The 19,896-nt window shown below is 42.3% G+C and overlaps 2 protein-coding genes and 1 long non-coding RNA gene across 3 annotated transcripts in view; 2 read left to right on the forward strand and 1 right to left on the reverse strand.

Moving 5' to 3' along the window:
• Positions 1–10,131, forward strand: part of PTER (phosphotriesterase related) — a 66,985-nt gene extending 56,854 nt beyond the window's left edge. The window contains exons 4-5 of the mRNA XM_082452961.1: positions 2,081–2,221; positions 8,880–10,131. Of these exons, the coding sequence (XP_082309087.1) occupies positions 2,081–2,221; positions 8,880–9,090 (352 nt within the window). The 3' untranslated portion in view covers positions 9,091–10,131. The remainder of the gene's footprint in view (positions 1–2,080; positions 2,222–8,879) is intronic.
• The window catches only part of LOC309656462, a 1,106,578-nt gene that overhangs the window by 1,073,099 nt on the left and 13,583 nt on the right, over positions 1–19,896 (forward strand). The gene's annotated exons all lie outside the window — the stretch shown is intronic.
• C1QL3 (complement C1q like 3) lies at positions 9,831–19,791 on the reverse strand. The gene is made up of 2 exons (XM_082452951.1): positions 18,315–19,791; positions 9,831–12,511 (listed from the first exon to the last, which is right to left on the reverse strand). The coding sequence occupies exons 1-2, from the start codon at positions 18,900–18,902 to the stop codon at positions 12,332–12,334; spliced, it is 768 nt and encodes a 255-aa protein (XP_082309077.1). The 5' UTR covers positions 18,903–19,791; the 3' UTR covers positions 9,831–12,331.

Genomic DNA, 19,896 nt, shown 5'->3' on the forward strand with positions numbered 1-19,896 from the left:
TGTCCTTTGAGGATAAAATATGTAGCAGTGGGACTTCCCTAGTAGTGCAGTGGTTAAGAATCACCTGCCAATGCAGGGGACACAGGTTCGATCCCTGGTCTGGGAAGATCCCGCATGCCGCGGAGCAACTAAGCCCGTGCACCACAACTACTGAGCCTGCGCTCTAGAGCCCATGAGCCACAACTACTGAGCCCACGTGCTGCAACTACTGAAGCCTGCGCGCCCTAGAGCCCGTGCTCCGCAACAAGAGAAGCCACCGCAATGAGAAGCCCGCACACCTCAATGAAGAGTAGCCCCCGCTCGCCACAACTAGAGAAAGCCCGTGTGCAGCAACGAAGACCCAACACAGACAAAAATAATAAAAAATTTTAGAAAAGGAAAAAAATACTAAACTTATCTCTTCCCCCTTATGTTATTTTAATTGTGTATATTTCATTTTTAAGCATGGTTCTTTGGGGAAAACAGAATATGTTTACTATAGTAAAACACATATTCTTTTAGCCTAGTAATTTTGGAAGCAAAAATGGTCTCCATGGTAAGAAGATAGAAAAGGAGTGGTATTAATAGAAGGTAGCACAGAGCTAATGTGCATTTTATAGCATAAAGGAAAGATTTTTTTAGCCTCCCTGCCTAAAACAACATCGTGAACTCTAAGTTACGCTAAATTGGTGAAGAGAATAAAAAGGAGCCAGCTACGATATGATGGCTCAGAGTGAAAGTCAAGAGCCAACTTCCCGGCAGCAGCCCAGGACAGCAGAATCCTCTCACACTCGGACACAGAGGCTTAATTGGTCCTCCTAGGGTTTGGAAGAGAGGCTTTGAAAATACTTCTGACCTCTCAGAAGCAGATTTATAGACATACAATAGTGCTTTAATCCTTGCATCCTGGCATTGCCAAAGTAATAGGATATCAGAATGGATAAAACCCTAATAAGACAAGGATTATCTGACGTTGCAACTTTTCTCCAAGCCCATTTTGGATCCCAAACAATCACTTCCTTCCTCTAGGTCCTTAACTCCCTTCACACAATGTTTAATGAGGTGTATTTTTTCCTTCACATTTTTTCCATATTGCCTCCTGGTAGGATTTTTTCTTTCTTTCTTTCCTATTTCTCTCTGTGCTTGAATCTCTATGATGGCATTTTGGGGGTTAATTTTAGGCATCCTTTTTACTTGTTAGAGTCTCAACTTCTTGAGATAATCTACTCTTGTTTCAGACTCGACTCTTCTGTCTGGAGCCTGCACTCATCCTATATTTTTCTTCTTTTCCCATTCATTTACATAGTCTTACAAAGAGTGATACTTTTACTATGATCTCTAGTGAGAAGATAGCCATAAAATTATCATAAAATAATAAATTCTGTTTAAAAAATAAACACACCAGAACATAAATATCTGTAGGAGTATTGCCCCTCCTTTTTAAAAAAAAATTGCAATGATATTCACATATGCTTTGGAATTAATTTTAGAACAGCTTTATGATCTTCACAGGAAAATCGCCCTGTCACCTTACCTTGGCTTCCTGTTTTATCCAGATCAGTATTACTCACCTAATTCTCCAGTCCTGATGCCAAATTTCCTCTGATAGTTTCCACAGTTCACAGCAGTCCCACTAAGGATTTTCAAAGGAATACGGAGCATATCCTGAAGACAATTCTGAAAAAGAATTACAAAATTGTTTTGGAGATGGCAGCATAATTAAAATGTCTATAGTTCCCAAGTCCTTGAGATGGGAAACCTCCCTTTTGGATGGGAATTTTCCCTAATTTCTGGTAACAAATTGAACTATTTTATAGTCACATCATAAAAGCCAACTCAAAAGTTCTTTTACTTGATTTCAACTACATTCCAGGACATAGTGTGCTTAAAACTTTGTATCTGTATATGTGAAAAATATGCTCTTGTTTTTTTGTTTGTCTTTGGCCACACCACGTGGTATGTGGGATCTTAGTTCCCCGACCAGGGATCAAATCTGTGGCCCTGCATTTGGAAGCTTGGAGTCTTAACCCCTGGGCCACCAGGGAAGTACCTGTAAAATATGCTCTTAAGAGTAACAATATGTCTGTCTTATTGTCTCTAGGACTCTCCTTGACAAGAGGGAACTACTGGAGTTTGCTCAACTTGGCTGTTACTTGGAATATGATCTCTTTGGAAGTGAACTTTTTCATTATCAGTTCAACCCAGATATTGACATGCCCAATGATAATAAAAGAATTAAAAGGTAAACATGATGAAATCTCTCATGGTATTTCCTTTTACCATCTCTTTTGGATTTTCTTATCTGGGTGGGTATTAGCAAAGATTCAGAAAACAGTAAGCAGGCGGAACCAGGGGCTTGCAGAGAAAAATATATCGGTGCTGTTTCAGGAAGGCAAATCTCTATATATTATTTTGAGGAGAAAATGAATCAGCCTAAGTAGGCAAAAGCTTCGCAAAGCCTTAGAAGTTCAGTGCAGATGGGCAGCTGATAAGAAATACAGACAATACTCAATCTCTGCTCTGACAATAAAAGAACAAAAGACATTTCCCTCTTTTTATTCTTAACGAAGTAAGCTGTTTCTTTCTCAGGTTGACCACACCTGAGGTCCTAACCTCCTATAATGAATTTTTGGAATGCTTTACTAAAAATATTCACTAAAGAGGTGACTGCAACTTACAGGCTATAAGTATAATGTCTAAAGGTCAAACATTATGTAAAATCCAACCTCTCAAAATTGTCCAATATTTTGGGGGTGAAAGCAAATAACTGTACAAGTCATTCTCAGCAACCAAGTGGAAAACTTCGGGAGTCAAGGCTGGATGCTACCTGGTTTGTCTTGGTTACATGGTGATATGAAGACTGAATGCACCAAGTTAGGGAATCTGGGAGGAGAAATAGATTTGGGATTGACAGGATGACTTTATCTTGGGAATATAGTGTTTCTATCTGGTGGGGCCCTGGGATAAGGGCTCAGGATGCTCAGGACAGAGACTTGGACATAAATCTAGACATTGTTGGCTTGCATGTGACAGCTGGAAGCACGGGAATGACTGAGATCACTCAGAGAAGAGAATGAGGACAGAGCCCTGGTGACCACCAACATTTAAGGGATGAACTCAGGAACAGACTCTCAGAGACAGGTTGAGAAATTTTCAAAGCGTTAAGAATATCAGGGAAATGCATTGTTATGAAAGTTGTTGGAGAAGAATACTTAAAGCAGAAGGGCTTGAACACTTGTAATAGGTGGCAGATATCAAGTGAGATAAAGACTGAAAAGTATCCATTGGATTTCACAATCAGGAAGTTGTGTTTTGTTTTGTTTTTTTTAATTCTATTTTTGGCTATGTTGGGTCTTTGTTGCTGCACATGGGCTTTCTCTAGTTGCGGCGAGCGGGGGCTGCTCTTCGTTGCGGTGCGCGGGCTTCTCATTGCGGTGGCTTCTCTTGTTGCGGAGCTCGGGCTCTAGGCACGCGGACTCAGTAGTTGTGGCTCCCGGGCTCTAGAGCACAGGCTCAGTAGTTGTGGCGCACGGGCTTAGTTGCTTGGTGGCATGTGGGATCTTCCCGGACCAGGGCTTGAACCCGTGTCCCCTGCATTGGCAGATGGATTCTTAACCACTGCGCCACCAGGGAAGCCCAGGAAGTTTTTATTTCAGTCAATAAGTGCAGTCTTGGCAGAAAAGGCTTGAGGAACAAGTAGAAGGTGACGAATAGGACAGAGGCTACTCTTTCAAGAAGCTGGATAGTAAAGGGAAGCAGGGCTGGAGGGCTGGAGCTAGAAGTGCAGACAGGACCAAAGGAAGGTTTTGTTAGGAGACAGAGAGAATGAATCCAGGGAAGTGGTGCCTGATCTACAGGGTTATTATAGAATTTATATGAAATAAATATGCAGTTTTTAGCTGAGTGTCTGGGGTAGACTATGGAAGTGGTCAGTCAATGTTAACCTAAAAAAAACCTGGACAGGTAAGAGATACAGACAAAGGCTCCTAAGGAGACAAAAAGATGGAATCTGGGCAGCAGATAGGAAGTTGGTTGAAAGGAAGTATACTTTCTCCATGGAAATGAGTGCAGGTGAGGCAAGTAATGGAGTGAGTGGGGAACAGTGTTTTGGTGAGAGGAACAGGAAACTGAGGACAGATGGTCCCGTGTGATCTCTAGGGCGCCTGTGAAGGAGACATGGTCATCTCCTGAGAAGGAAGGAATGGATTCAGGGCAGGACCTTGTAGAGGAGGATGAAGGCTGGGAGTGGATGGTGAATGAATGAGAGACACTGTTGTGTGGAAGATCCAGTGGAGGCCACACATCATGACTGCATGACTGTCTATCGGCACCAATGTGCATGATTTGGTGAGTAGTTTCCTAAAAAATGTTTTGTGTTTTGGTAGTAGGACCAAAGAATTTTGTGAGTAGAAGTAGAAGATGGAGACAGAGAGCTTGAGGGTTGGAATTATGTCCGAAAAACGTGGTTGATATTGGGGGGACCACGGAGGGGTTGAGATGAGGGTCACGAGGTCCAAGCTGGAGGGAAGAAAGTGTAGAGAGAGATGGAGAGATGTCCAGGAGTAACATAGCAGGGGCAAATCCCTGGATGCTTGAAGCAAGTGGGTGAATACAGATAGTGGAAGAAGGTGAGTGAAAAAGTAGAAGGATGGAACTCTTGGTCAGAGTGGGAAAAGGAAGGTTGAGTGGAACTGGTTCTCCATGATGACAAGGAGCAGAACAGGGTCCTGACTGTAGAAAACTGGTTGGAATGGAAGTAAGCCAAACTGGAGCGGAGAAGTGATGTCCAGAAACTGTGAGGCTCAAGTAGCAGGAGTTGAACACATGTACATTGGGTTTGAGGGGGAGGTCTTGAGCCAGTGGCCACAGCTGAGACAGCCTTAGGGTCTTTCCCCCGGCAAGTCGATCTTTACATGTTCGCCTTCTACTGTCCCTGTGTCCTGGCACACCTCCTTGATGAGCTTATTAACAGTAAAATAGGCTTCAAGTTTAATATCATTAGAGAGAGTTGATTGATGTTACAGTAGTTTTGTATATAAATATGGAGACACTCAGCTCTACATGAGCAAACTGCTTTGACTGTTCTGACCAGAATCGCTAGGGCATTTTTTTTTTTTTTCCTACTACTCAAACCAGTTCTTTGATAAACAGATTTATTGGTTTGTTTGTTTGTTTTGTTTTATGATTTTAATTTCCTTGCCCAGGAGTACCATTCAATACAGGCAAACAGGTTTCCTAAGAGCCCTACTAGCTTGGACCGTACTCAGACGTGAATATTCTCTGGAATTTAAAATGGGGTGCTGTATAGACCTTTTTCATCTTTCATGACCTCAAAACCATGATTTCCTGATGAATGCCCTCAACACACGTTTTACAATTCATCTTGGAAATAGGAAGTTTGCTCCCAGGACCTGCTTTGTTTCTCTAAGCCTGTTTATGGCAGTGAGCTGTATCTTCTCCACCCCTATGCTTTCCATGACACTCCTAGACCTGGAATAAAAGAGGGAATCTGCAGAGGGAGGTCTATGGAGATATGAGCTTTCATTGAGCTAAATGTAAACATTCTAGATGTATGGAAACACATCAAAAAGTATATATATACGTGCATGTGTGTTTGTGTATATCTATGTATCTGTGTATGTATACATCCTTAATCTCTGTAAATTAAAGCCATGCATTAAGTCCCTGTAACCAAGTACAGCTCATGGTAATTACTACATGAATTTTGGGTTGTGTGTGTATCCCCTTGTCCCTACCTCCTGGGCACCTGATTTTCGTCATTCATCAGCAGTCCTTCTCTGAGTGAGCCTCAGTAAAGCTTTGAAGTGCAAGAACAGAGAAGCACGTTTCTGCCTACCTCTGGTTTTCAGCACCAGAAATTCTGTGTCTAACACCTGTTTTCAATCTTCTGCTCCATTTCTCAATCTTATTATATCTCTGCCTTTTCACACTTTGTAGTCTCTCTCTAATATTTGTTTGCAAAACACTAACTCATTTGTATTTCTATAATTACTGTGATTTTTTGTCTTCTCATCTGTAGTGGTTCCTTCCTTCTGGCGGTCTCTCTCTAAATACTGTTCTTCTACACAATGGCGCAGCATGTGAGACGATCTCTTATTTTAGGAGTGACCAGGCAGTTTTCTTGATAGTCAGGATATAATTATGTTTCTAGAGCCAGAACATTCTTTCTCATGAGATAACTAGTCTCCAGATTCTTGACTTAATGAGTTCTAAGGGTTCCCATTTTGAAATGAGTATCTTTCCTCACTACTGCACCGTTCAGTGACCTTGTGCTTCAGGATATGACACAGGCCTCTTACAAGAATTTGTTTACACAAATGTGCCTCTGTAGTAATAAGATATCTCTTTTTCTCAGACAAGGAAAAGAGACAAAAATGTTGAGAAAGGCTCAGAAAATATACAGAGGAAAGTGTACCCTAAAATTTCCTGTAAGGTGATACTCCTTTTCAGTTGTGGATCAAGGTTGGTCACACTAAGTTTCAGCACCGTGCATGCATCTGTCAAATCTTTCTCTTTTTTCATAAACGACCATATAACTGCCTTAAATAATTCCCTTAAAGAGAGTTCGTTCCAAAAGTAACTTCCTATCAGGACTTTTGGACATTATACAAATTGTAAAGAGGCAGATAATGCCCTACCCCTATATAAGGGTAGGTAGGGATATAGGGAATTCAGAGGTAGGGGATTAAGAGGTATAAACTATTATGTATGAAATAAGCTACAAGGATATATTGTACGACATAGGGAATATAGCCAATATTTTATAATAACTATAAATGGAGTATAACCTTTAAAACTTGTGAATCACTATACTGTACATCTGTAACATATACTATTGTACATCAACTATACTTCAATAAAAATAAAGAAAGGGGCTTCCCTGGTGGCGCAGTGGTTGAGAATCTGCCTGCCAATGCAGGGGACACGGGTTCGAGCCCTGGTCTGGGAAGATCCCACATGCTGCGGAGCAACTGGGCCCGTGAGCCACAACTACTGAGCCTGCGCGTCTGGAGCCTGTGCTCCGCAACAAGAGAGGCCGCGATAGTGAGAGGCCCGCGCACCGTGATGAAGAGTGGCCCCCGCTTGCCACAACTAGAGAATGCCCTCGCACAGAAACGAAGACCCAACACAGCCATAAATATAAATAAACAAAAACAAACAAACAAAAAAAAACACCAAAAAAAAATATAAAGAAAGAAAGAAGCAAATAATGATGGTGGCACAGCTAGCATTCTAAGTACTCTTAAGACACACGTGAGGTACGTGTGAGGTGAATGCAGATTTCTAGACAAAACACCCAGGATGGCTCTTTTCTGGCATTCCTTTGGCCTGCAAACACCAGATCTAATCTATAAGTATAATTTCTTTTAAAATGTGTGTTCTCAGAGGGCAAGGCTTTGTGCTCGAGTTTTTTGATGTGGTGGCCCACAGTTTTCTTGCCGTAGTAGTTATTAAGTATGACTCATGCACTAGAATGCCGAGAAGTGCTATTGAAACAAAAAAGATACCTTTCAGATAATTAGCCCTTGGCGGAAGGCGCTGCCCATCCATCTAGATCCATTTGGAAATCTAGGGATCGACAAGACAAGACAGAAAATGCCAGAGGACGGCCACGGTCTCCAAGCTGCACCTCCTGCCATCAGAGACCCATGGAAGTCACGGCAGACACTGCCCAGGGTCCAGACCTGTGCAGATGCTGGCTGTCAGGAGGTGACCGGCTCACATTACAGATGACAGCACTTAACAAAGCCAAGAGGATGAGAAGTTGAGACAATAGGCGGGAAGCCATTCTGCAGTCAACTGACTATAAATTTAAAGGAACAGCTCATTATTTAGAGCAATCTTAATGAAATGGAAGGAAGAAAGAGTAAATTTTTATTGGCCAATTTAATCCAATGCTCCCAGACTACTACTAAGTCAGAATTCCCATCGGCTTCAAAAGCACTAGTGCAGAGGGACTGTAACTGACCTTTTAAAAATGACTAGCGTCTAAAATATGACACAAATGAACCTATCTACGAAACGGAAACAGACTCACAGACATAGAGAACAGACTTGTGGTTGCCAAGGGGGTGCAGGGTGGGGGAGGGAAGGATTGGGAGTTTAGGATTAGCAGATGCAAACGTGTATATATAGGATGAATAAACAACAAGGTCCTACCGGATAGCACAGGGAACTATATTCAATACCCTGTGATAAACCATAATGGAAAAGAATATGAAAAAGAATATATATATGTATAATGGGGTCACTTTGCTGTACAGCAGAAATTAACACAACGTTGTAAACCAACTAGACTTCAATAAAATTAATTTTAAAAAATAACTATCAAGCTCATCATATGCCCTTCATTTTCAAACCAACTGATTTTACTCTCAGAATGTTTTACTTGTACAAAGATTCCTTTTGTTTCCCTATTTTAATCACAAACAGTCATTGATTTTATTTGCTAGGAGAAAAAGGAGAGACAGAGAGAATGAAATCTGAAAAATGGGTCGACTAAGCGAGGCATTTTAGAATGGAGAGCTGGGTACAAATCCAGAATAAAGTTATTTAATAAAACGCTAAAGTGGCCATTTATTCAAACTGGCACATCCTATTAGAAGCTGTCTTTAATGCAGGATTGCCAGGCATCGTCATAAATGTCACAAGCGACGGATTTCTGTGTGCAGGGAATAAGGATCCTGTTCCTACTAGGACGCGGTAATATCTTTATCATCACCACACTGTATTTATTAAGGGTCTCCCAGGACACGTGCCGCGAGGGAAGACGGTATCTTTATGATAACACAATAGGTTTATGAGTAAAAAGTTTAAAGCACCCTGAAAATTGTAAACGTGAGACCGATGCCATATAATGAGTTAACATTTTTTCACAGGGTACGTCTTCTGGTGGATGAGGGCTATGAAGATCGAATTCTGATGGCACATGACATACATACGAAGCATCGGCTGACGAAATACGGAGGTCACGGCTATTCTCATATACTTACCAACATTGTTCCTAAAATGTTGTTTAGAGGTATAACTGAGGCTGCACTTGATAAGATACTGATAGAGAACCCCAAGCACTGGCTAACTTTCAAATAGGATGGTTGTTCTGAATTCATACCTTGAGTATAAAGCTTGCAGGGAACAGACAGTGATTTCAAACCCACTGTGAGATATTAACCAGAGCTACATTGGACTAATGACAGAGCATTTCTTTTTATGAGAATTAGAAGACTTTTGCCTTCTCAGAAACTGGCTGTTACATCTGTACCTTTAGGGAGTTACTGAGCCTAATTAAGCCCTATTGTTTTTCCTTAACAAAATAAAGACAAAAGTACCCGTATCCAAACAATGATTTACAGTCTACGTCCCCTTAGTGGAGTTTTGCTTCCTTTTGTTTTGTTTTCTTAATCTAGCACCAGCACTCCATGAAAAAATTTAAAGTGTTTTTAGTTAAATTACCCCTTTCTGGAGCAATCTAATGTTTCTTGTAATATTGATGATTCTACTAATTATCCTGCTGTTCTTTAATTAATGCTTAATGAATAATATGACACTTCAAAACAGCTTGTGCGGCAAGGGATGTTAAATTTTGAGACTTTTTTTTCAAAGGATACTGTAATATAATTACCAATTCACAATGGTAAAAATATTGTGGAAGGTTAATTATATGCTGTTCACCTATCTATATATACTGATAATAAATCAGTTTTGTTGCCTGTGGCTTTCTGGTATCCAGGTTTCCTATAAATTTTGTTGTGTTTTGAAAAATTGGTACAAGGGGACATGAACACGTAACATAGTAGTCAAGTATAAAAATTCAGTCATAAAAGTCAAAATATATTACATAATATAGTTTAATGAATCATTACATTTATAATAACAAAGGCCACAATTTAATTAATTAATAATATAGAATGCAAAAAAAAAAAAAAAGAGAAGTGTTTGCCTTATAAATATTCCCTTTATTTCCTTTATCTTTTATTTGTCTTTCCTTGGGCCTGAACAGAGAAAATAATGCTTACTTATCCGAAGAAAATGTCAGATCTATTAGAGATGACAGTCTGATTCTAGAGCCAACCCTTTAAAAGATACCCAGCCCTGATGTTTTGTGTAAATAAAGCCTTTTAAAAACTCTTAGTTGATGTGTTCTGCTGTTTATAAGCTAATCTTTTGGTTGAATCCTTTACTATGACTTGTTACCTAAAAAGAAAAAATCTCCAAACCCTTAATGGCTAATTCCTCTTTGATTAATACATACTGTTAAATGGAAATAAAATCCACTGCAATTCCTTTATGAGTTATCTTACATATTAGAAAGGCCAAATAGAATTAGTCATTGTTCTTGATCAATGGGCTTACATGTTTTTAATCATATAAATCATGAGAGTTACTCAGACCAAGGCATTTAAACCAAGCAAACAGCACATTCAGATGGGAACACGAGGCATAACTCTTTTGGAAAGTTGAGGTTGGCTAAATAAAAGATATTTCTCTGGATCAGTGATGATCAAGCTTTCTGTGTATTAGAACAGAAAGTATCCAAGAGGAATGAGCCAAACAGAACAAACTAATTCCTTTAAATGAAAAAATGCAAATGTCCTTCGCCAGTAAAACAGGCAGATTTTTCAATCTCTGTTTTTGAAATCTACTTCTCAAAGAGTCTTCAAAGGCACCTGAGAGTGGAACAGATTTTTCATTGTAATAGTGGAAGTTGTCTGATAGTTAGGATGTATCAACATGCATTTTAAATCTTTTTCTTAGACTAAAGAGATGGCTTTTGGCAGTGTACTTTAACCAGAGAGGAAGGATTTGCACTACTCTCAAAATCTACTTTACTGTCAGCTTCAGTCCACCTGAGAAAAAAGAAAAAAATTGCTCATTCAAATGCATATAATTCATAAACACTGCAAAGGACAGCTACTTCGTCTCTGCAGTCCTAACAGTAACAGTTGGCCACAGAATGCAGTGAAAGTATTGATTGGCATATGGTAACAAAGAAGCCACAGACCTAATTTACAGACACATGATTTCTGGGGCATTTTAACCTAATAAAATTTAATTTTCTGGATAACTCTTAGAAGCCGTCTAAATTATTTTGCTACTCCATATATTTCTGTCTTCCAAAATATATTTCAATCCAAAATAAGTCAAATAACTTATGCACGATTGTGTGTGCCTACACGTACATTTCTTTAAATTAAATTTTTGGGGCTATACAGCCATTGTGCCTACGGTCTGAAGCCATATATATATTTCATCTAACATATATATATGTACACATACATATATATATGTAGCAGGTATTTGTATAAAATATATACACTTTCTTGTCGTATTGGTTATATGTGAAATCGTTCATTTTGAAATAACCTCAGGCCATGACTTGTAGTAACTATTTGAAGGCCTTACTTAGTGTCCCCTTGGTGACGCATGCACCAGTGCAAATTAAACCTATATGCATTGGCTTATGAATAATCTTTTGTTCCAAAGAAGGCAAAAGCCTCAGTCTGATTTAACACCAAAGAATAAATTTCTCTGACTTTCCAAGTAAACCTAAATGCATTCAATTGACAAACTGGACACAGGGGGATTCTCTAAATACCATACGTAATTACACATTTACACACTTAGAGAGTAATCCTATGATACAAGTTCAATCTCTACTTTTAAAGACTTATCACCCGAAAAGAGAGGAAAGAAGATTCCTAAGAAAAAGAAAGTGAAACATGATCATAGGCTTGGGAATTCCCTCAAATCCAGAAAATTCCAGGTTAAGGCTTAAAGTTGAATCATTCCCAGGTCTAGCTCTAAAGTTAACAGGAGTACAAGGCAAACAATTTCTTTGGGGACAAGCAGGATTATGTCAATGAGACCTCCTCCTGCAGGGTAAAAATCATTCTTCCCCACACTATGAATGGACCCCGAGTAGCCTAATAAGCAGGTAAACTCACAAGAACCAAAGCTGACGTATGGATAAAAGCAGCGAGATCACAGTACACCAAAGGATCATATATATTGAAGAAATAATTCAGTGTCTTAGATTTTTCTATAAAAATTTGTGATCTATATAGGACTTCATTCACACAGACACTAACAATTAAGGAGTATTTGCTTTGGCGGTAGTGGATCAACATCTGCTTATCTTGCTTTTAATATTTTTTTTTTTTACATAATGTTTCTGAGTATACAGATGTGAGTCAGGTAGCATTTGAATTCCCCCACATACACACAGCTGAGGTGCCCCGCATCTGGCATCCCCTGGGGTCCTCGATTCACTGACGTTAGCCATACGAATCCAGTGTCCAAACTCAGAGTAATAAGCTTAGTTTTTGCATGATCAGTCAGCATAGATAATAAATCCAGAAAATGTGCTGTATTTGTTGTTGTTTCCTCCGTGGGCTTTCCCACCATCTAATTTGATGTAGACTTCGTCTCCTGGCTCCAAATGAAGAACCACACTATTGCTCGCATAGTCGTAATTCTGATCAGCGTCTTGGGCGATCGCGCTAGCACGCACCTGCGTGAAACAGACAAGAATTAGAATTTGTAAGAGAGAATTCTCAGGCTTTCTTTTCTTTTTCTTTTTTGCCATTCACACAGCATCATAAGCTGACTGGCTTGCCATGGCACTGAATTTAGCACAACCAAGTCCACCTTGGCCTTGGGGCTTTATGAGGATATCTTTGTAACAGTTTCGACTATGTTATTGGAAAGGAGAAAATAGTGCTTTTGTGAAGGTGATTCTAAGTCTTTGTTTTTCTTTTTACTATACGTTGTAAACAATGCATACCACTCTATTCTCTTCCTAAATCATGCCTTTTTCTAATTCCTTGTAACTCTGTGCCCAATCACTTCTTGAAATGGTCATTTTTTGCATTTTAATTTAAGCCAAGCAGCAATGTCCTAACCAGCTGTTTGAGTACAGAAGTTCAATCCAAACTTCTGTTGTTCCCCATGATTATTAGAAAATTGAGATCCACGGTACGTACAGGCTCAGAGAAATCCCACTCCTGTAACTCTACTATACAGGAAGAAAAGAAGAAAAAAAACCTTTTGATTTTGGGCTTTCAAAATCTAATTCAAGGAAAAGCCCCTGTACCCGAAGCTTAACTCATTGAAACATCTTTGGTTTAAAAGTCTTCAGAGTTCTTTTTTCTATTTGTGCCTTTTTATCACTTAATTGTGATGTGTGTACGTAAATAAGCTATTTAATTTCAACACATCTAAAAGTTATAGAAGGAACTACATTTCTATAAATTTGAAGTCTCTAAAATTTCTAAATTTTTTTGAATGATCTCATTGAATACCCTTTTATATTGAGGTGATTCTAAATGTGTGGTTTGCTTTGAGGATGGAGATTTGCTTCTAATCCTATCAGGTTGAGCCTGTGATCTCATTAGTGAGCTGACAGACATTTGCAAACAGTCCAGTTGCCCATCATATCAAGTAATATGGACATTCTGTCACATCCTCAACTCCAATTAGGCTTCATATCCGTTTAGCTGTATTTTGATTCTGACTTGGAAAACAATTTTTCAATAGGCAGACTTGTACTTGATTTATTTCAGTAAAACATCTACTTTGTGGCTTGTTTCTGTTCCACTGTAATGATATTTCTCCGAATAACGCAGCAAGTGATTTAGTGGTTTTGTAAACCTGCACTATGTAATAATGCATGACTTGGGGTGCAATATGTGGGATTTTATCACTTGGCAAAATGAGAGAAATGAGACGTAAGTCAAGAATTTCCATGCCTTTCTTTCAAAATTTAAATGATTGGTTTTCAAATTAAATTTTCATGTGGTATGTTCTCATATTAATGCTGAAATGTTAAAAAAGGAGAAGACTCTTTGACACTGCTGAACTTGTAAAGTAATTTGAGTAGTATTTTAAAAATTTATTTCTGGATATCATATAGCAAAAGGAGAAAAGGGCTTAAAAGATTCAGAATTGCTTAACATTGTGCTGACACTAATAAAATGAAAGCAAAATATAATTATGCTCACAAGCACTGACTTAAATGTATACACGAATTTAGTGAGGTGATCTGTTTTGACCATTAAGTAATAATACAATTTAATGTCATAATATTTCCTAGGAATTAATCACTAGTTTATAGGAGTTGGATGCTTTGATTCATTAATTTCATCTAGTCATTAGTTCCCAGGGAAAAAAAATCTACAAGGAGAATAGTACTCTTAGGACCTGATTTTTTTTTAATGTGTGGATTTTTAATGGGTGAGAAAAATTAAAATATAAAATACTAATTAGCTATGTTAGTAATATATTAATTAATTATCAATCTATGATATACTTCTCACCTATGATTAATAACCAGGCACACATGTTTATTTAGTGCTTTAGGTATTTAGTATTAAGTTCTATGGGTATTATGCTTTAACATTGTTTTGTACATGAGGGCATTTGGGAACTGAGATTCATTAAAATCACTTGATTTATATATATATATATATATAATGCAATTTTTATTCCGTGGGATATAACCACAAGCCCACAAAATTGTTACCATTTTTATTCAGTAGGTGTTACCACAAAAACCTGCAAATGCATTGTTATGATCCCACAGACTGGAAGGTTACCCTTATGGTTTTCACTTCCTTTGTTGGATAAAGCCAGTGTGATTGCTTTTTAATGAAAGTGATTCTCTAAGATTTTAACCATAAGACTCTCCCAATTAAATACCTGCCATACTCCAGTGTACTTTGCGTGATTTTAGTATGTCTGCTCACCTGATCATACTCTAAAGGTATAATGGGACTTGAAATTTCAAGCTGTAGTATCCAGCCCAGTAACTTCCAACAATTCTTCCTTTAAGCCATCACACTATTGAGGAAAGTAATGCATCCACCCTGGAGGCTATTTTCAGGTTGCTAAATGTACACAGATTTCAGCATTTTCTCTGACAATATGATGCATCCTTTCCTTAGCCCAATATACCCATTTCTACCTAAATGTACCTAATATCTTTCCATCTTATAAGTTAACTATTTAGATTCTGCTGATCTTTAGTGCACGTTTCACAGCCCCTAAAAAGATAATTCATTTGACATTTTATTAATCTTGCTACTAAATGAATAACAGCCCACAAACTGTCTTGTTTCCAATATATCTCATGTTCACTGGTGCCATAACTAATAAATTCTTAGAGTAAAAACTAGTCTTTAATTATTTTATAGTTCTAACCTTAAGGCAGTTTTAGTTTTTATTAGAGTGGCTTATTAGAGTGGTATTATAGTGATTGGATTCAAATAGCAATATTTTTTATTCAGGTTTCCTGTTAAATGTATACAAACATTTAAAAAAATATTTCCAGTCTCTATGGAAAGTTATTTGAGTCCAACTTTTGCCTTTAATATGCACTGTCATGAGCTTTTTAGACATTGTAAGATTAAATTTAGGTTGATGGTTTTATGGGGAATATGAGAACCGTGGTCCTTTTAGTGCTGTGTTCGTGAGGATGTAATAGGTTATGCTGCCTTAGCATTATCTTATTAGGGAGAGTTTATCATTAGAGACAATATTTATGGTAACATTTGCTAATTTAATTAATTGCTACTGATGCTCTCATAATTTCATTTTCATTGTACTTCTGTGGAATCATAAACAAAAGGTTAAGTGGCGCATCAGGTTAATTTACTGGCCTTTGATGTTTCCATCTGTGATCCTGCATTCAAACACAAAGCATAAATAAAATGGTTCTCATATGGTTATGGTCCAGAGGCATTCCTCTATCCTAGAGTGAACTGCATTTTTAGTTTAATTTTTTTTGTGCTTCTCAAATCCACTTAATCCATAGAACATTACGCTGACATGGATCTCTGAGTTTCTGTTTTATGAAAACAAATTAGGTCAGCTCAGAGGGGGGAACGGCCTGCCATCTAAGAAGTGATCAGACAAGAACAAAACTGAAAATCAAGGATAAAGTCTTTCTTTAACATTAATTTTAAAAGGATTTTTAAAGATTTCTCATTTGCAACGCCTGCAGACCAGACTTTACAAAACAGTTCTATTCTAGATATAGAATTCCTTAACAGTAATATTGTAAAAACCATTTTGCAAAACAGTCCGTGCTGAACTCGAAAATATATTGTTTGCTACTATATTTGTTTTTCTGAATAACTTGTTGCTCCCCTTTTGTAGAAGTAGCAGCTTAATAATGCCAATGAAAAGCATTATACATTTTAAGGTCAGCTGTTGTGTCTTTTTTTTTTTTCCTCCTCCCCCCACCCCATCCTCATAGGATGTGCATGCTAGGATGGTACAAAGAAGCATGCTACACTCCAAACAATGAAATAATTTAAAAAACAAAATGCACGTAGAACACATATATGGAATGGTTTTCTTGGAATCTTTACCTGGGCCTCAGCATCAACATTTAAACTAATTTAAATGTACTGTTCCCTAGCTTTTCATGCAGTTGCAATTTCCAGATACTTAAAGAAGTGTGTTTTGATACATTGATAAAACTTGAATCTTATTCTATTTGAATTAATCCCTCTAAAAACAATCTCTCCAGCCTGATAGTATTTGCCAGACCTAACCTTTGAGTCAGAAGACAGCCAATTTGTAAATAAATGGGTGTCTCATCACTGCCTGCTGAGAGGCTGTTCACAAGTCATTTTGTTAGGGTGACACAATAGCTCTATTTTGGTACAATGTGTCATGGCCTTTTTAGCCATTTACGTATAACTATCCCACTGTTCTGTGAATAATTTTTATTTATCTTAATATTAGTTTCGTGCATAATAACTAATAATAAACAACCCTGTCAGTGCCTCCTGGTGGCCATTTTTCCTCTTTTTGTTCTATGCGACCTTAGGGTCCCTTAAGCTATTTACTTCTGAATTCCTTTAGAAGTGAGGGGTGGTAGGAAGGGGGAGGGACAGGATATTTTGTCCTTCGTCTTATACGTTTAGGGTATTTGTCTTTCACTTTGGAAGAATTCTGACACTGTGAATTAGGACTTTGGAATAAATTCTGCTTTAATGTTGCTTAATAGAAACCTGGGTTATAGCTAGAAAGGTCTGAATTCAAGGGAGAAGTGACCTGAAGCCGGAGAGCCCTTGTAAAATCACAGCTGGCCACGGCAGGGTAGGGAGGCCACTCCCTGGACCACCCAATAAGCAAAGTTGAAGCCCAAGCATTCAACCCAGACAGCAGGCTGCAAGGTCTCCCCCAGCGGCTGCTGATTCAGCGCTTGCAGAGGGTCTGATTACAGTTTGAGGTAATTACAAAAATTATTCTCCTCCCCCGATGAAGAGGTGGGACACGCTTTGGTTTTGCAATGACCGCGAATTTCTCAAGCAAACGGGGAAGTGGCCCCAAGCATAACACTACAGACCAGTGGCCCTTGTGGCAGCGCCGATCGTCTCGGCTCAGGAGAGCAGGTCCTCTGGCCGAGGGCTGATCTGAGGCTATTCCACAGTCAAGGCCAAGGCCACTGCCGCCTGTGAGCAAAAGGCTGGGTTGGAAAGACCCTCACGCAGGCGCCCTGGGGCTCGCTGGCAGTGAGGCCCAGAGCCCCGGGGCTGGGCTCCTCCGCCCGGCCTCCCGACCACCTGCCCGTGCGCCCTCCTCCTCCAGCCAGTGGAGTTTGGGTTCTGTGTCTGCGAGCGTGCTTTATGGCACAAACCCAGAGTCTCAACTTTTCCTTTTGTTAGCAGCACTCATTACCTCTCCCCCTTCTTCAGCTGAAATCTAAAGCAGAGTTTTTGCATCTCGAATCTGACTATCTGTGAGTTCCCCGGGTCTGGGACGCCGCAGGGACCTTGCGACCGCCGGCCCCGTGGTTCTGCCTCGGCCTTGGACGCGCCCGGCTCGGACTCACTCCTTCGCGCCCCTCCCTTCTCCCTTGGGCCCCGGTCTTTCTCCCCCGGGTTTGTCACCCTGGCACGCCCACTCCTGGCTCCCCCAGCCCTCCCGTCCCCGCCAGGACCTGACAGTGACCCCGCATGGCTGAAGACCCCGCAGCCGTGGGGTCGCTCGCTGCTCCGGGACTCCCCGCGGTGCACAAACTGTCCCGGGGACCGAATCCCGGCTTCCACCCCTCGAGGGTCGCGCGCACCAAGTGCAGGTCCTGGGCTCGGGAACCACCCTCTCCAGGCCGCCGGGCGCTCTTTGGCGTGCGACCCCAGCCTTCCCGGAGTGGAACGGCGTTGCCCCTGGCTCTCGGCTCCCGGGAGCGGGGCTGCCGCGCCCTTCCTCCGCGGGCTCCCACCCCCATGCCCGGGGTCTCCTCCCTCTCGCCGGCACCTTCCCGCGCTCCCTCCCTGCCCTCCCCGCCGCCCGCCCGCGCTCACCTGGTTGTTTTTGCAGAGATCGGCCCACATGCTGGTGCCATCCCCTCCGCGCATCAGGACGTGGTAGGTGAAGAAGTAGATGCCCGGGATGGAGCAGGTGAACTTGCCCGTGGTGGGATCGTAGTGGTTACCGAGGTTGGTGACCACGTCGTCGAACTTGAGCACCTCGTAGCCTTCGTGCTGCCGCTTGAGGCCGGCGTAGAAGGCGATCTTGGGCACCGTGCTGTAGGTGGCGGCGCTGATGGCCCCGGCCGCGTTCAGGCCGGGCGCCCCGGGAGGGCCCGGCAGGCCTTGGCGGCCGGGCTCGCCCTTCTCGCCCGGGGGGCCCGCGGGGCCCGGCGGCCCGGGCTCACCGGGGGGCCCCCGCGGGCCCGCCTTCCCGGGCCGGCCTGCCTCGCCTTTGGGGCCCTGGATGAAGGTGGGCAGGGACTGCATGAGGCCGCGGTCGGGCGTGGCGGCCGTGCTGGGCGCCTTGGTGCCCCCGTACGGGTCGCAGACCATGCGGCAGGTGCCCAGCATCTCGTAGTGCGCCGACGTGCCGGCCGAGCTCACCAGCACCGGGATGAGGATGACCAGCAGAAGTACCATCACCACCCCCAGCGCCCCGGCGGCGATCAGGCGCCTCCTGCTGCCCACCAGCCGGCTCAGCGCGGGGCGATCCTCTTGTCTGCTTTTGGACAAAATTTTGAAGGTTGGGCGGGGACCTCGTCAGAGCCGAAAACAACCCCCTGCGAACCCCAAGTCCCCTGGGCGGGCGCGCGCCGGCCGCTCCTCGCCCGCTCTCGCTGCCCCCAGCCGAGGCTGCGGCTGGGGAGGGAGCTCGGATGCCCGGCGACTTGAGCGCAAGTCCCCGAGCAGGGGGCGGGGTGCTCGGGGCGCCCCCTCGCCGCCCGCGAGCCCCTTCGCACCTGTGGCTGCCGCCGGCGCCGGCGCGGCCCCCGGGAGGGCAGGGAGCCGCCGCCGCCTCTCGCGCTCGCCGGGGCCGCTCACACTTTTCTGCCGCTGCCGCTGCCGCCGCCGCCGCCGCCAGCGATTGACTTTGCCGGTTTCGCCGACTGCGCCAGTTCGCACCAACTTTCCGTCTGAAGTTGCCTTTTTCTGCCTCCTCTTCTTTCGCTCGCTGGGATCGCCCTCCTCCTGCCTTGTTTTTTGTTTTTGTTTTTGTTTTTTCTTCTTCTTCTTCTTCTCCTCCTTGGCAACCACCGGAACTCTAATAGACGCGCATCCCCAAAACCCCGCGCCGGGCGCGCGAGCTCAGGCCAGGCGCCCCCCGGGGGCGTGGAAAGGCGGCGCTGGGCACCGGCGGCTCGGGGAGGCCCCGGGCTGGAGCGCAGGGGCTGGCGAGCAGCGGCGAGCGCCTCACCGCCGGGAGCAGAGCGCGAGAGAGGCTGAACGCAGAATTCTGCCTGGGTACCACCTGCCAGGAGAAGAGGAGGCTGACAAACGCGCGCCGGAGCAATTTATAGGCACCCAAGGCGCAGAGGAAGGGGAGCCGCTTTGGCATCTCACTGCGGCATCTGCTCTGCTCATCCCACTCAAAGGGAGTTTGGCATGACTCTGACAATGTGGGATTTTTCCCCCC

This window comes from Balaenoptera physalus (genome assembly GCF_965194825.1).
Source record: "Balaenoptera physalus genome assembly, chromosome: 2".
Lineage (NCBI taxonomy): Eukaryota > Metazoa > Chordata > Mammalia > Artiodactyla > Balaenopteridae > Balaenoptera > Balaenoptera physalus.

Excerpts from the sequence above, each read along its gene's own strand:
- C1QL3 (XM_082452951.1), bottom strand. The coding sequence starts at position 18,902 with ATGGTACTTCTGCTGGTCATCCTCATCCCGGTGCTGGTGAGCTCGGCC. Across the intron at positions 12,512-18,314 it reads ATCTCTGCAAAAACAACCAG|GTGCGTGCTAGCGCGATCGC; the intron begins GTGAGCGCGGGC and ends TGTTTCACGCAG.